Source organism: Mustela nivalis (assembly GCF_964662115.1).
Source record: "Mustela nivalis genome assembly, chromosome: 9".
Classification (NCBI taxonomy): domain Eukaryota; kingdom Metazoa; phylum Chordata; class Mammalia; order Carnivora; family Mustelidae; genus Mustela; species Mustela nivalis.
The window spans coordinates 110,463,949-110,480,287 of record NC_139028.1 but is presented as its reverse complement, the minus strand read 5'-3'; the positions used below and the strand labels follow the sequence as shown (position 1 = coordinate 110,480,287).

General features: G+C 62.7%; 1 protein-coding gene across 9 annotated transcripts in view; it reads right to left on the bottom strand.

The window, feature by feature from the left end:
* The window catches only part of MYRF (myelin regulatory factor), a 32,460-nt gene that overhangs the window by 8,961 nt on the left and 7,160 nt on the right, over positions 1-16,339 (bottom strand). For 4 of the 9 annotated variants that reach the window (XM_082748060.1, XM_082748061.1, XM_082748062.1 and 1 more), the window contains exons 1-16: positions 11,504-11,669; positions 11,310-11,397; positions 10,928-11,188; positions 8,719-8,780; positions 7,543-7,822; positions 6,385-6,635; positions 6,166-6,289; positions 4,309-4,504; positions 3,276-3,352; positions 2,993-3,103; positions 2,554-2,644; positions 1,976-2,176; positions 1,585-1,696; positions 994-1,103; positions 184-344; positions 39-111 (exon numbers count right to left, since the gene is read on the bottom strand). In XM_082748060.1, coding sequence (XP_082604186.1) covers positions 39-111; positions 184-344; positions 994-1,103; positions 1,585-1,696; positions 1,976-2,176; positions 2,554-2,644; positions 2,993-3,103; positions 3,276-3,352; positions 4,309-4,504; positions 6,166-6,289; positions 6,385-6,635; positions 7,543-7,822; positions 8,719-8,780; positions 10,928-11,188; positions 11,310-11,397; positions 11,504-11,654 — 2,349 coding nt within the window. In that variant the 5' untranslated portion in view covers positions 11,655-11,669. Of the gene's footprint in view, positions 1-38; positions 112-183; positions 345-993; positions 1,104-1,584; positions 1,697-1,975; positions 2,177-2,553; positions 2,645-2,992; positions 3,104-3,275; positions 3,353-4,308; positions 4,505-6,165; positions 6,290-6,384; positions 6,636-7,542; positions 7,823-8,455; positions 8,609-8,718; positions 8,781-10,927; positions 11,189-11,309; positions 11,398-11,503; positions 11,670-16,339 lie in introns of those variants that run through there. The other 5 variants (XM_082748064.1, XM_082748065.1, XM_082748066.1 and 2 more) reach the window with 3 other exon arrangements.

Below are 16,339 nucleotides of genomic sequence, written 5' to 3'. Positions count from 1 at the left end.
GCCCAGCCCAACCTGCCTACCCCCTGCACCAGCCTCACCTTGCTGGCCACCTTGGGGGGCCTCTTCTTGTGGGGGACACTGCCCGCTCGGCTGAACTGGCTTCCCGCATGGCTGCAGCAAGAGGGCCAAGGTCAGAGGTGCCTCCGGGAAGGGGGTGTCCCCTTGCCTGGCCCACGCCCGCACCTGAAGGCGCCCGAGCTGCCGGTGGACTTGAGGCTGTCCAGCCGCCGCAGTCTGGCCAGCCTGTGGCTCCAGCGCTCCAGCTCATCAATGCGCGTCTCCAGGTTGTCGGTGAGCTTGCACAGCTCCTTCACAGCCCCCACGTTCTCCATGAAGATGCGCTCCTGCCGGGGGCCACGGGCAAGGTCAGTGCCCGGGAGCCCTGGGCGACGGGGAGTGGGGGGGGTGCCCTCCACGCTTTCCTACCCAGGCCAGCCCCAGTGCCCCCGCCTCCCCCTGTCTGCCTCCAAGTGGCACCCCCACCTCTGCCCTGTTGCTTGGGCCATCTGGCCCATCAGAACTGTGCTTCCCACCCCTAACCCCCGTCAGAACACTGTCACTCGGAGGTGCCGGCCTCTCCGATCTCAGGAACGTGGGGTCTCAGGCTTGGGCTCCTCACTATTCAGCCCAAGCCAAAGCACAGGACTTCATCCTCACCATAAGCCACATTTAAGCTTTGCGACAGCCACCTGGGAAGCCCTAGGCAGTGACCATCTTTAACCTCCTTTCCAAGGGGAGGAAAATAACCCCCCAGGGAGCTTCCTCTTGCTGTGGACCACACAAGCAGAGTGTCGCCAGTCCCCGGGCCCTGGAACGCTCACGCTCACCCCCTTCCGTGAGGGGTGGGGAGGAGGCTCTGGACACACCGTGAGTGAAGACCGGGTTGCCCTCACCCTCTGCGCGGGAGTTGAACGAAGCTGGAGTTGGAACGCCCTCCAGCCGACCCCACCCCGGCCCTTGCCCGCACCCCCCCATCCTCCCACCCCCACACACCTTGTTCACCACCAAGAAGTTCTCTATGGTTTTCCCATTGGCAAAGACAATATCCCCAGTGTCCTTCACGGCCTCCGGCAAGATCTCCTTCACTTCCTGGGCGATGACACCTGGGGGGTGGGGGGGGGAAGGGTGGAGAACACCCACAGAACCAGCATGTAAGGAGGGGGCCCAGTTTGAGGAGGGCCAAATTCTGGGGACCAGAGATTTGGGATCCAAGGTGCTCTGGAGCAGGGGGCTCTGTTCCCCAGTTCCGGTGTGGGGTTCCCCGAACTGGAGTAATGGTGGACTCCTGGGAGGAAGGATCCCAGTGGAAGTGGGCAGAGATGAAGGCAGGATTCACCTAAGGAGCCCAGGATCCCGGGACTAGGATTCTGAAACTTCCGGTGTCAAGGTGGGTAGCCACCCGGGGGGCCCAATTTTCCAAGGGCTGAGGGCCGGGTTTCTAGAGGGAAGGATTCCCTGGGTAGGAATTCCAGGGAGTCAGGGGGAGGGGTTCCTGGGAGTGGGGTCAACAGTGGGCAGGGTGACTGGGGACCGAGGTTGCCGGGTCCTGGACTCCAGCCCCAGTCCGCGCAGGCCGGTCCCTACCCGTCTCTGGCGCGGTGGCCTCGATGCCCGCCGTGGCGGCGAACTCCGGCTTGTATCTGTAGTGCACCAGGCGCATGCGCGAGATCCTCTTCAGCTGCTCAGTGGTGTCCACCTGCGCGGGAACCAGGACCGAGACTGAACCCCTCCCCAGCCAACGTGGGCCCCCAGCTCAAGACGGAAGCAGCCTCGGCTCCGCAGTGCGGCGGAGACCTTGCAGCACCAGGGTCCAGTGACTGCAGAAATCTAGGACCTGCCTCCCTCACCAACATGCCCTTCCACCTAGCCCCGCCCCTCCATGGGCCCCGCCCCCACAAGCCAACCGCCCCTCCTGCGGGAACGCAGCTCTCCCTGCCCCCATGGTCCTGCCCCTCATCCACAGCCCCGCCCCCACCTCCTGCACGTGCTCCTTGGCCCGCAGGTCCGACGGGTGCATGAGAGAGCCCATGACCTTGACGTTGCCGTGCACGACCAGCGCCTCATCAGGCCTGTCCGTGTTGATGCCCACACGACCATGGTGGAAGACAGTGTCGGGCACCTGCGCCCGCTGCCACAGCACGTCGCTGTCACTCTCAAACTGGCCGGGGTTGGAGGCCTACCACAAATTGGGGGTGGGGTTGGATCAGTCCCAGGGGACGGGGGACCTGCAGTGACCTGGCAAAAGGGGAAACCATGCAGCCACCCCTCTAGCTCCAGGCCAGGATCCTCACCCCATCACACCCAAATTAAACTGCCCCTGGCACTATGGCACCTTTCAGTCCCTTGCAAGATCTCAGAAGGCTACCCAGGCCTTGTCCACCTCCACCCTTGTGAAGGAGACACTGTGGCTCAGAGGATGGGAACTTGCCCAAAGTCACCCAGCTAGGGCCCAGCAGCATCAGCACTCTAGCTCCCGTCTCCCCAGAACCCCGGTACTTTTCCTGGGTGCTGCTTTTCCCAGCTCTTGATCCCCTGGGAGGAGGGAGCCCTCACCCTCACGATGATGCGTTCTGAGATCTGGGCAGCCAGCGTGTAGTTCTGGTTCTGTGCGTGGGCCTGGAGGGCCACCACCAGCATGAAGTACCTGGGGTGCACAGGGGTTTAGAGGCACCCAGGGTCCTGCCCCACCTGCCCCCATCCCATGTCTGGGGTACAGTGCCCAGGCTCCCAGCACCCCTCCCCCGTGGGAAGAGGGCATTAACACCTTAGCCTCCAGTGGAAGAACCCGAGTCCCCACTAAAGTCAGAAGCTCCCCAAGACCCGCTGCTAGAACCCCAGGGAGCTGTTAAGTCCATTAGCCTTAGGTTTGAGGCTCAGGTGTCTCTTCTGTACAATGGGTCAGTGTGCGGGACACTGTGACAGTGGGCGGCGTCTTCCTGCCCCTCCTGCTTAGATCTGGAGGGCCTGGCGGGGCCGGGCGCAGCCCACTCACCTCTGGTCGGGGTTGGGTTTGCCCTTCTTACGCATGTTGTTGGCCGTGGTCTCGCTGAAGTGCAGGCGCCCCACGGTCACCTTCGTGACCTGCTCAGGGGGTAGGTTGACCCTGCAGAGGAGTAGCGGGGACTCAGGAGGCGGGGAGGGGGCTTCGAAGAGCCAGGCCCGCAGTCAGGAATGCGTAGGAGGCAGGTACCATGGCCCCCTAGGCTCCCAGGCCAGCTCCAGGGCTGGCCAGTCCATCTAGAACCACCACCCAACCCCCAAGGTCAGATACTCACGTGACAGGGTTAAAGGGCCGCTTGCTCCGGTCCGACTGGGACTGCTCGATATTGATCGACTGATTCAGGGCCTCCAGCTGCAGGAGAAGCCGAGGCCGGTGACCCATCTGGGCCAGGGTCCCCGCCTGGTTCTGCCTCCCTTTAGCTGCTCAGCCCAGGCCTGGCCCAGCCGGAGCTCCCCCAGAAGTGGAAGCATGGCCCTCCCCTCAGTGAGGGCACAGACAGTCACCCTGCTCTCCCAGCTCCGCACGCACCCACTCACGCCTTCCACGGACACACGGCCCCCACCTCCACACACGTCCCCCAAGCTGACCTCCATCAATACCCGCTCCCACCCAAACCCCCACACTCCCCAGACCCTCTCCCACACCCACGTCCCTGCAGCCCCTCCATGAATGATGGCTGAGCTGCGCCAAGGCCAGGTCCGGCCTGGATCCCTGCCCTGAAGGAAACACAGGCAGCCGTGTTCCCCCAGGGAGCTCATGGGCTCCAAATCAACCACTCCTGGGGGAGGGGCGCTAGAAAGACCCCAGGGAAGGAGCCTCAGGACAGTTGTCCCCAAGGACTAAGGACTGCAGCAGAGAGAACAGAAAGGCCAAGGAGCAGTCTGCCCGGAGAGGAGGGGTGGAATGGGCAGTCTCCGTGTGTCCCAGAGAAGGGGAGCTGCCTCAGGAGAGCAGGGGTGGTGAATGGGCACAACAGGTCTGGGGCACAAGCGATGGCAGAGCTGCAGGGAAGGGCTCGTCCCAAAGGCCTTTGTGGGCTAAGCTCAGAAGTCAGGGCTTTGCTGGGAAGGCAGCAGGTGCTCTGGAAGAATGGCAAGTGTCAGGGGCGCCTGGGGTGCTCAGTGGGTTAAAGCTCAGGTCATGATCCCAAGGTCTGGGCTGGGGGTGTAGCCTTGGGATCACTGGGCAGAGAAGGAATCAGGAAGCACAGCTGGGAAGGGGGCTTTGCTTTGGGGTCTTTCAACTCCCCCCAAGGACTCCTGGCTCCCCCCACTCCCCTCCCATCCTCGCTGAGCCCCCAAACCTGCCTTCACTCCGTGCAGTTTCAGGTAGAAGCAGTCAAGGGGCTTGAGGCCTTCGGGTGTCTTGACGTACTTGGGCTCGCCCAGCAGGCCGATGTACACCGTGACCTGGAAGTGGTTCTTCTTCTGGCACACGAATGCGTCATCGCCCACCGAGAAGTTGAAGCCCTTGTCGGCGTCTACGCGGTAGGTGAGCATGGGCCTAGGAGCAGGGGAGGGTACTTGCCAGAGGCTCCCCCCGCCAAAGCCAAGCGTGGAATGTCCCTCTCCAGTGTCTGCCTTCCAGAGCGGTTTCCTATCCGGTAGCCATCCCCCGGATCCTCAGACCAGGCATGGGGCTGCCCCCCACCTCTCAGAAGTGGAAACTGAGTCCCCAGAGGGATCCGAGCTCAGGTTTGCCAACTCTTGGGCTAATATTCTTTCCTCTGTGTGGCTGAGCCCAGCCCACCCTGGTGATGGGGCACATGGGGCAAGACCCCTGAGGCCCACCCAAGGGGAGTGAACTCCTGAGGAGGGGGCTTCGCGGCCCCTCATCACACTTGGCTCCTTCCCAGAATGCTGCCTAAAGCCCCCTCCCTCGCAGGAGACCGGGTGAGAGGGGATGGTCTGCAGAGCTTCACGGGCCTGACAGCTGGTTGCCATGGAAACGGTGGGACCAGGCGCCGGCTCGGCACTGGCCCAGCCCCAGCCCACTGGCTTGCTCAAGCCCCCGAAGTCCTCACCCTGACTTCTCCAGCTGCCCAGGTGAGGACAGGGGCACTCTGGGCAACAGAGACTCAGCTTCAGTCTACCCATCTGTCGCTAGGCAAGGATGCCAAGCATGGATTCTCTGGGGGGGCCCTCCAGGTGGCAGGAAAGGGGGCAACTATTGGCCCATCCTCACCCAGGTCCCTAGGCACAAGCAGTGCTCCTGATGCCCAGGGTCCCCCGGAAGGAAGATGGGCAGAAAATGATTCCAAACTCGGGGGAGGAGCCTTGGGGGCTTGGCTAACATCTGCAGAAGACCTGGAGCTCCACCCACCTGCCAGCGTAGGGGAACACCCAGGAAGTACACTGGGGGCCCCAGCTGCCAGCTTCCTGGCCTTAGGGCCTGAGATGGCAGGGCTGGCCTGGGAAGCATGGTGGGAAGAGTGGGGGGGTCCTCCCCAGGCCATAAGGGTGGGATCTCTGAAGACCTCTCCCCCCCATCCTGACAGGACCTCCAGGGAGCCTTCAACCACGACAGCGGCTGGATCACCCACCCAGCCCCAAGGGCTTCTGGCTTCTTGCCCACACAGCCTGGGGCGCCCAGCTCCAGGAGGCTGCTCTCAGCCACCCTGCCCAGGCCTGGCAGTGTCCAAAGGGCCTTGCCCCTCACCCCCACGGGACCTCTGCAGCAGTGAGGGGAGTGGTCCCACAGTGCTGCTGGCCTGGTCCCAGGAAGCTGAATCCAGCATGGGTGGGTACAGAGAGCTCGGAATGCCCGCCCGGACAGCCTGTCCTCCCCCACCTGCTCCGCCCTCTGTCCCAGGGAGGGGGCTGCTAGAAGGGCCCTGCCAACACAGCTTCCTGCTACCTTCCTGGAATGCAGAAGGAGTGGGGGAGGAGGAGCCAGAAAACACCCATCCACCCCCTTCTCCCTCCCTAGGCTCCCACTGGCCCCTCCCTGACAGACACCACCTCCTTAAGGAGGCCGTGGGTAGGCCCACAAGTCCGAAACCCCGAGGGCCTGTCCTAGCTCTGCCCTGAGCCTGCTGCTCTCCCGTAACCAGGGCCCATGTGGTGCCCAGTGTGCTCCCAGGTCCTGTCTGGGGCCTTGACACTGGGGGGTGGGGGGTGGGGAATGCCCCGATGTGGTGGCAGCAGAGGGGGCAGGGCACTCACAGCTCCTTGTAGTTTGCGTCATACAGCGTGGCCCACTTGTTCTGCTGGTGCGGTTGCCACTTGATGGACTGGTAATTGGGGTCCAGGTAGGAGCCACTGAGGCTATCACTGTCCTGCAGGAGACCTGGAGGGAGGGAGCAACCATGTGGGCTCTGTGCCCCATGCCCCTACCTCAAGGGGAGCTGGCCCACTGTGAGCTCAAGCAGGCCAGGCACATACCTGGTGAGGGTGCCCCTGGTGGGTGCCAAGGTGGTGTCTGGACCCGGGCGATGCTGAGGGGCAAGGAGCCGGGCCCTGGTGAGAGGGGGCCCTGGGGAGGCCAGGGTGGGGATGGGGCTCGAGCTGGGTGTGGCGGCAGTGTCGCTGCGGTCCCGGGCTCCTGTTTGATCATTCCATTCAGCATCTGGGCATTGAGGGTGTTGGAAGGTGATTCGGAGTGCTTCCTCTTCTTGGAGGGGTGTGCGGGGAGCCTGGGGACAACACAGAGGCATGCCATGGGGGGCTGGCTCGCTCCTGAGCCCCTTCCCCTCCCCCGGGCAGTAGCCCCTTCCCCTCTTCACCCCATTTCAGCAAGATATGCCCAATCCAGAGGACGCCCCTCCAAAAAAGCCCCTGGGCTTTACCTCCTCAGTGCTCCCGCATCGCTCTGTAAGGTCATTCCCTGCTTCTGTCACTCCTCTCTACCCCCTGGATCATGGAACCAGGAGGGCAGAAGCCACACCTGACTTGTCTGTGTGTCCCCGTCAGGCCCAGCTGTGGGCCTGGTGCACAGAGTCCCCCAATAGTTTGTGGAATGAACAAGCCAGTCCCTTCCCTGGGGTGTCATCCTCAGGGCCACCCTTGAGAGTGGGGACTCCACAGAGAGCAGCCTCCGAGGCTGGAAACAAGCCCGAGGGGGCGCGGGCCGCCAAGGCTGGGAAGGAGAGTTTCTTGGGGAGGAGGCTATGGAGCCTTGTCCTGAACTAAACCTTCCATGACATCTGGATGTCTCAAACAAACAGATAAAAGGACAATTCCACTGTTTGGGGTCAGAGCAGGAGGCCCCGGACTCCCGGAGTAGGTTGGATAGTCACTGGTGTCTGGGGAAAGGCACAGCCCGAGGTTCGTCCTGGCTCTGTCCCATCCTAGTTCCGTGCCCCCGACAAGCATTTCCTCCCCCTGGGAGCCTCAGTTTACCTGTCTGGGCAATGGGGGTGGCCACACTCACCAAATAAGGTCGTCAGAAGCACGTGGCCGTAGCTACAGAGCTGCTGAGCGGGCACCTCCATAGGCACACGCTTACCCCCATCTCGTGGGGGCAGAGCTCCCCCCAGGCCCCAGTGCCATCTCTGCCCCGCCCGGGTCCCCACCCCCCAAACCCACCTGCCCCAGGCTTACTCAGCTCCGTGCTGCTGCAGCAGCTGGTGTAGCATCTGGGACTGCTGAGTGTGGTGCAGATCGCTGGGCACGAGCCCCTGCCCCATGGCAGCATAGGCAGGCATCGGGGGCTCGGCCTTCATGTACAGGTCCCGCGGCAGGACAGGGTAGTGAGGTGGAGGGGGCGGGGGCGGCGGGGGGCCTGGGAGGTGGGCTGGAGGTGGAGGCGGGTGCTCCAGGCGAGGAGGCACGCCCACGTGGCACAGGGTCTCAGGGGTTATGGTGCGCAGGAGATGGGAGTCTGCAGGAGAGATGGTGGAGGGTGGGCATCAGGGACCTACGTCACTCAGGTCCCTGGGCACAGGGTTTCCCACCCTCTCCTGAGACCAGCCCCAGGAGGGAGGCGGGCTAGGCAGCCTGAGGCTGGCCACTAGAAGCCCCGGCAGGGAGACAAGCCCCTGTCCAGGGGCCGGATGGGCAGCTTTAGCTTCTGCTCACCCCGCCCCCCACCCCACCGCCCCCGGCCGTCCTAACTGGCTCCTTCCCCCCAAGCCTGGCTGCCCAGCGTCCTTCCCTGGCCCCTCTCAGTCCCGATCCTCCTCTGGGCCTCAGGAAGGAGTCTCGGGGGGCCCCCAGCACAGTCCTGCAGCAGCCTTTCTCCATCCGGCAGCCCCTCTAGCGGGCTCCCAGGGGCCAGCCCCCCAGCTCCCTTTGTTCCCCAGGAGGCATTCCAGAAATGTTTTTGGTAAGATAAACAGAACTCTTGACCCCTTTCTGGGCTGTGGGGAGATGGCTGCCCGAGATCCTTCTGCTTTTGGCCACCTGGGGGCCGCAGCACCCCTGGCACCCTCCCCCACCAAGGGAGGTGGGCCCAGGAGGTCAGCCAGGCCTGCACTCGGGCTGTACCCACGGCCTTCCCCGGCCGTCCACTTACCACCGAAGGGTGCGTCCATGATGGCGCAGGCGGGCAGGCGGGTGGCATCGCCGGCAGGGACAGGTTCTCAGAGGCCGAGCCAGGCCCCCCACCCGCCAGTGGGGAGACAATAGCCAGCGCCGGGGAGTATTTGACCAGCGATAATCTGGGCCTGTTGGGCGGCCGCTGGCCCCCTCCCTCCCTTGCTCCCTCCCTCCCCGATAAGGCCGCCCCAACCACTCGCCCAAACCCCAGAGGGGGAGGGCGGTGCCCGCTGGACTCACCATTCACCTGCTGGGGGGAGTAGGCCTCGGAGCCCGAGTCTGGGGGAGAATCCGGCAGCGTGCTGCAGGGGGAGGAAGGCGCCATTGGGCAGGGGCCGGGTCCCTGAGACCCCAGACGCTGGAGGCCTGAGGTCCCCTCACTGCCCACCTCCAGGGGAATTTTTCTGCACGAGCCATCTTGGGGTGCCAGGCAGGGTCTGGGGTAGGGTCTTTGGGCTCCTGACCTGTATCCCCTCAGACCTCCCGGGCACTTGGGGACCAGGAACCAGTGTCCCTGATGATGGAACAGGATTCAAGGACACAAGCACGGCACAGGGATTCAAGGAGCAAGGGTCAGGCCCGCTGCTCTCTTCCCACACCCACTGAAGCCCCACTTTCTAGAAACTCTAGGGGAGAGCTCTCTGGGGCTCTAAGGAGCTGGGCCGCCGCCGCCACCCCCCACCCCCCGCCCCAGGGGCAGGTACAGGCTGGGCAGGGAGCCAGCCTCACCAGGTCTGGGTGTATTTTTTTCTTCAGGTTTTTATCAGCGGTTCAGGCAAAAGAAAAACTCAACCATGAGAGATTAACACCCTGCGTTCGCCCAGTGAGGGGAGGCTGCGGCCCGGCGGGAACCCCACTCTCTGACTGTCCTGGTCGCACGTCTGGAGAGACTGCCCACCTCCATGCCCAGGCAGCCGCGTCCTCGCCGACACACCCCTGCGCTGATTCCAGGGCCCTCACGCCTGCCTGGATGAGCCACAGGCCCAGCCCCTTGGGCTGTGCAAGAATGACAGAAAAGCAGCCCCCAAGGGCTGCCTGGGGCCTCTGCCCTGCGCCCAGCATCTCCTGTCTGCTCCCTGCACAGTGGCCATCGGGTTTTCCGGTGTGGAAAGGTCCCTGCTGTGAAACGTCTCAAGTCGGTGGGACCTCGTGTTGCTTCCCCACAACTCCTCGTGCTGCTCAATCGTCCTCAATGTGGTGATTTATTGATTAATAAGTCCCTCCCCAACAGGCCTGCACGATCCTCCGCAGGAGGGACAGACCCTGGCAGGTGCAGGGGTGGTGCAGGGCCCTGGGTCCCTCCCAGGGGGCACACGGTCTCTGCGCAGTTGTGGGCAAGCCCCTTCTGTCCCTTAGAAATGGCCTCAGTGTGCCGCTGGGATCCTGCCGGGGGGCAGCACAGCATCACTCACAGGCCAGCTGGTTCCGGGGTCCCCCCGGGAGCTGGTTACTTGAGAGGCTCAATGAGCTTACACAAACAGAGCCACAGCAGGGACAGCGATAGGGGACAGCGGGGACAGCAGTAGACATCCAGCAGGTGTTTCTCACACGTTCGTTCTCTTCCCTCCCGTCTTTGCCCTTTGGGGTCTGGGCTCAGGGACAGTCCCTCGGCTGGATGTCTGCCCTGGGCAGCAAAAGCTCACCCCTAACACCCCAGCTCACCTCCGCAGCCCTCCCCCAGCAAGCCAGGCGACAGGTCCGGTGTCCCCCGCCCCTCCGGTACTTCCCCTCTGGGATTGTGGAAATACTCCCAGAGGGGAAGCACTTGGAGCTAACCCTACAGGGTCCCCTGCTCCTGCCCCACGCTGGGGAACCCAGAACCCTCTTCGAGCCCCGCTGCAGAACCCAGCAGACCCATGTTCCTGCCTGTCCTCACGAGCACAGGTCTGTGGGCGGCCCTGGAGTCTGGCTGGGCTGCTGACCGCCACCATCCTGTGGTCACAACCGGGTCCCCAGTGTGGACTCCTCGGAGAGAGGAAAGAAGGGGCCTGGGAGGCTGGCTCGGGCAGGGGGAGCTTTAGGTACCACACCTGTGCCGTCGGGCCGGTGCCCGCAGCCCCAGCAAATAGTAGCTAGACGCAGGAGTGGATGGCCCGGGGTGGTGAGGGGACCTTGCGTGCCCTGTGTGTGTGCACATGTGCGTGCCTGCGTGTATCCATGTAGGTAAGCAGCCGTGTCTCTAGGCTAGCCTCCTCCCATCCCCTTTACAGAGCTGTCAGAGAATTTTCGAGTGCTTACATCAGCCCTCATCACTCCCCTGCTCAGAATCCTCTGGGGCTGCCCACAGCCTCGGAACAAAGCCATGAGCCCCTCCCCAGCTGCCCCTACCTACCCACAAGGCAGCCAGGTCACCACGGCTGGCCGGGGCACCGCCAGCACCTCCTCAGCCCATAGACCCTGCCCCCCTCCCATCGCACACCTGCCTCCCACCCTCCCCGCCCTCACTCACCCTGGGGCATAGGGAGCCTTGGGCTCTGCCTTGATGGGGGGCCCAGAGCCCCCCAGGAAGGGCTTGGGAGCGCTAGCCATAGCATTGTTGTTGCAGTTGAGCGGGGCGCTGTAGCTCGGGGCGGGGAGGGAGCCGTGGCGTCCTGGGGACGGTCCGCCCCCAGGGGGGCTCAGGTGGTGGCCCCCGCTGGAGCCGGGGATCGCAGGCGGCCCGTGGGGGTAGGAGGCTGCACCGGCTGGAGCAGAGATGTCAGGGAAGCAGCTGTGGAGAAAGGAAGCAGCTCATTGCCAGCCAGGACCCCAGTAGCTTGCGGACCCAGGGCCGGAGCACACCCCCCAGGTGAAGGGCGGAGGCCGAGGGGAATGGGGGCGGGGCCACTCACAGGTCAGAGGCGTCCTCCTTGCTGATGTACTCCTCCAGGATGCTGGTGTCTATGTTGGAGGGTTCCAGGGCCCCATTGATGTCGTGGCCTGCAGGGGATGGCCAGATGTGAGCACCCCTAGGTCTCTGGGCCCTGCCCTATCCCTCTCCCCAGGCCGGGGCCTCCAGCACATATGCCCCCAGGCTCCTCCCCACCTGCACATCCATGTCCGGGGAGAGTCCGGCAGTGCCCATCACCTGACGCCCTCCAGGAGGCATCACAAGGATGCTTCCCTGGCCCCCAGGCTGCCCAGTGTCTCTGAGGAGGGGAGGAACCCAGAACACAGATCGGGGACAGACAGGCCATTTCCTGTGACGTGAGCAAGTCCTCCCTCTTGTCTGTAAAATGGGGTCATTATTCCCAAGTCTTATGGGGAGCCGCGAGGAGTAACTGAGGAACTTTACGGAACGGAGTGCCCGGTGGGCAACTCAGTGACTCTGTCCCGCCCTGCCTCCTTCCAGAGAGCCCAGCTGCCAGGTCCCCAGGAACATGACGCCAGGCTGGCCTGAATCACATGTCCGTGGGGGGCGGGGGCATACGGCCAGGGAGCCTCCTGCACCCAGGCCCCAAATGCAGATGGAGAGGGAGTGGGGACTAGAACCAGAAGTGTCTGGCTCAGCCTCCGGCAGAGCTCGTCACCCCCATTAACAGGGCCTAGGGTGTCCAGCCCTGGTATTCCAAAGGATGAAACGGGCCCAGAGAGGTAAGGGCTTTGCCTGGCTTCACAGCAAGAAACGATAGTGGCCCGAGCTCCGCTCCTCCACCGCCCTCTCCTGGGCCCTCCCTGCTGGCCCCAGCCCCGAGAAGGGGAGGAACTCACAGAAAAGGCACCCAGGACTCTTGGGCATAAGCAGGGGAGGAGAGGGGGAGGCGCTGGCCTTTCCCCTCCCAGGGTCACCTTGCAGGGGGGAGCAGGAGGGCGGGGTGATAAGGGGGCTGACGTAGGAGATGCGTCAGCCCCGATAATGGAGGACGGCCCCACCCACACTGCTGACCTGGGCTGACCAGCCCCACTGAGGCAGGAGATACCCCTCCCACAGGCCCCTGGAGCCATGATCGTGGGGGCTGCACCTCATGCCTTCTCCCGGGGGAGCCCTGGGAACAGCTCGGGAAGATCCAGGAACAAATCCTGGGTTGTGTCCTCCCTGCTGTGTGACCTTAAGCTGGTCACATACCCTCTCTGAGCCTCAGTCTCCTCTTTAGTAAAATGGGGACATGAACAGCTAATACTTTACAGGGCTGACTGTGAAACAAGTTAAGGTATGTAAGGTGCCCGGCGCACAATGAGTGCTCAGCAAACAGAATGCCTGTCCTCACTTCACAGACCCAGAGCCCTGGGGTCCCCACAAGCCCCTGGCCCAGGCCCCTCCCTGGCCCCAGCCGGCATTTCAAGAATGCTGAGCCCCGCTTAGGTGATTAATGAGTGGCTAAGCCCTCCTAGGAGTCACGCGCTGCCCGCGACAGGCCCTCCTGCTGGCCCCCACCCCTGGCTCACCCGGCCAGGAACCAGGGACACCCACCGAGCACTGCCAGTGGCCATCCAGGGAGCAGCGTGGCCCAGGCGAGAGAAGCTTCTCAAGCTGGGAATGACCGGTCTGCTCATCAAGGTTCTAGATTCCCGTCTACAATCTGGTCCCCATCCCATCCTTCCCTGTTACCCGAAGATCCCATTTATTAAATGCCTACTGTATGCCAGGCACTTCGGGAACCAAAGACATTAACAACCATAGGAGTTTATTACATGCAAGGCATCCCGTGGGTTCTTCATGTGCAGTGTGACACTTAATCCTCCCTGTCCTGAATGGCGATGATAAGAGGACACGGATAGTGACAGCGGCTCTGTCTGCAGGACTGAGAGCCTGCCTACCAGGTCCCGGCACTATTCTCAGTGCTTTACATCATTAACACCATCCCTTTTATTCAGAGAGGCCAAGTCTCTTGCCCGAGGCAACACAGCCAGGAGGATTCAAACCCAGGCACAGGGGCCCGACTCCAAGGGGGACGGGGTGGTTGGTGGTGGATGAGACTTCCTGGCCATTCTGGGCTGCCCCATGTTATGGGCTGGTGTGTGTGTGTTGGGAGGGGGGGTTTCCCCTCAGGGGCTAGGGAAGGAGGGAGCATTGGAGCATTACCCCGGCCCTGGCTGCTGAAGCTGCAGGTTTTCAAGACTGAACCTGGAATCTACAGTGAATGATGGGGTGACAGAATCCTGGTGTTGCTATTTATAATACGCCAGGCCCCCTCCTCCCGTCCTCCCCCTCCCCTGGCCAGGAGCGCTCCTAATCACCCCTAATCCTCTTGCCCACCTCCCTTGGGATGGGGGGGCCTCAGGCAGAGGCATCCTGGGAGACCCTAACGAGAACCAGATGTGGTCGAGGGGAGGAGAGTCCCTCCCGTGCCAGGGGCCGGGAGGCCGGGAGGACAAAAGAGGGAGGAGAAAACCACTGGGACTGGGTGGGGGAGAAGTCTCAGGTTGGGGGAGTTGGTGGGCCTCCTGAAGAACACTGAGCCCACATCTTGTCGTTCTCTGGGACCCCACAAGGCCTGCCTGGTGTTCTCCCCACACGGCTCAGCCTAAAGGATCTGGGCCCCAGGCTGCCCCCAAAACCATACTGGAAACTTCTAATCAGACATTTGGGAGGGCAGGGTGAGGGTGGGGGCTTGCTGGAACCCAGAGGTTCCTGAGTCGGAGAAGAGCCCCCAGAAACCCAGGAGGAAGGCATCAGCACACTTTTGGGGGTCCCCTGTCCTTGACTGCTCCCGGAAAGAGCTCTGCAACATTCTGGAGACAACAACAGATACCTGCCAGGCAGGAAGCTAAGTGTGGCTCCTGCTGAGCCTCAAGATCTCCCTGGGAGGTGGGGAGGCTGCCCAAGGTCCCACAGTCAGAAAGTGGCACCACCAGGTCACAAACCGGCTTCCCAGCCCGCCCTCTCCTCAAACCCTTCCACAAATTTCCACTGCTCAGGATAACAAGAGCCCTCCCGGAGATCCACGGTGGCCTGCGGCCTGCTCCCTCCAGCCTCCTCTCCTAACCAGTTCCCTGCAACTCTCCCTGTCCTGGGGCCTTTGCACGTGCTGTTTCCTCTGCTGGAGGAAGCCCGTTCCCATTCACTGGGCTTGCATGTAAGTTTCTCTGAGAGGCGCCCTCTGACTCCCATTCTCGTGACTGGCGGCCTCCTTCTCATCCGGCTCCTCACTCGGCTGCTAGCACAGACCTCACAGGAGGGTGGAGGGTCTGTCCACTGCTCACCCGCTGCCCACAGCTCACTCTCCAAGTAGCCACTCTGTGCCGCTACTCTACATGGCTCATATTTCACTCCTGTAACAACCCTCCAGGAGAGATGGCTTTCGTGCTCTCCATTTTACAGATGACGAGGCTGGCTCAGAATGGATACAGGCCTTACCCAAATTTTACAGGTGCGGGACCTGGGATATGAGGCCAGCCCTGCTCTGTCTCTCTGGGGTATAAGTATCTAAGCATACAGTAGGCACGCAATAAATGTTCATGGAATGAATGAGCAAAGTGGCACACGGGACACTAGAACCAGGCCTTCCTGGGTCTGGGGACCTCCAGCCAGCCATGTTAGGGACAGAGCCCGGGGCTAGGCCGGGCCCCTCCAGGTACCGCCCCGTCCTGCTGAGCTCTGCGCCCCAGCTGCTCCTTGAGGATTAATTAGGGCCTCTATTACCTGCTTTTAACAGGAGCCAGACACTGCCCTGTCCCAGACAGGATGGGATAGGGGCTATGGAGAGGAAGCCCCCTCCCCTCTTCTCTCCTCCTCGATTTAAGGCCACCCAGCTGGGCAGGAGGAGAACCGAAGGGATGTAAGCCAGGCGCAGGATGAAGGCGGGTGGGGGCCCAGGTGGTCCTCCACCCTGGACCCCTCCCTTCCCCCTCCTCATGCTTATGACCACCCCCCCACCAGCTGTGGCCACTGGCTGAGTCTGGGCCATTGTCCCGGGGAACGGGGGAGGGTGGGGACCCGGCACAGTGGGAGGCTTGTGCCCTGCCCACACCTCCCCCCCACCCGTCAATGGGGCACTTGTCAATTCATGTCCCAAACATGGCGGAAATCCCGTCGGCCACGTGGCTGTGGGCAGGGGAGGCCAGGGCCGAAGGATGCTGGCCAGGCCTCGCTGATCAGAACCTGGGGCTGACGGGGCTCAGACCCAAGTCTGTCCCCCTATTTGTCCCTGAGTGCCCACCCCAGGCGTCCGAATCTGAGGGCACCCTGAGGGCTCCAGGCCACGGCTGGGTGCCAGGATGGTGGGGGTCAGGGGACAGCCCACCCTAGCACCCCCCATGATGCCCTCAGGGATCCCTAGGGTCAAAGAGGCCAAGCCGCTAATGTGGGGCCCTGCTTCATTGCTGTGCAACCCTTAGCAAGTGACCTGACCTCTCTGTGCCTCAGCTTCCTTCTCTGTCAAGTGCAGCAGGAATCCCTGCTTCACGGAGTGGTCCTGAGTCTTCAACGCCAGGGCAGGAAAGCTCTTCACCCCCAGAGGCCATCCCTCAAATAACAGTCATCACTGTTTTCATCCTCTGGGGGCTCCCCTCCCCTCCCCTGCCCAGGCTGTACCCTTCTCTCCCATGTCTCTCCACCTGACTGCAGATCTGCCCCAGAGAGCCTCTGAGGGCGAGGGCGTACCTGTACCGGGCTGTTATTCTGGCACATCCACAGCAAAGTCCAGCCTCCGAGCCTTGGCTGTAGGCCCCCACCCCCTACCCCGGTGGATAAGCCCTTGATGGCTGCCCCCCTGCTCTGGCAACCCCTCCTGGGTCCCCTCAATCACAGCGGGTCCCCAGTGATGTCACTTATTTCCCAATGTGGCCTGAGCTAACTGACGTGCTCCAAACTAGTTCACTCTGGGACAGGGCACAGTGGGCTCTCACCTCCTTTGGCTTGAACTTCCTATCTTTATTAATATGATTTGTGATTAATGCAATAACTGCTAGCCGTGCCCTCTTCAGGCTTTGACCTGTGACT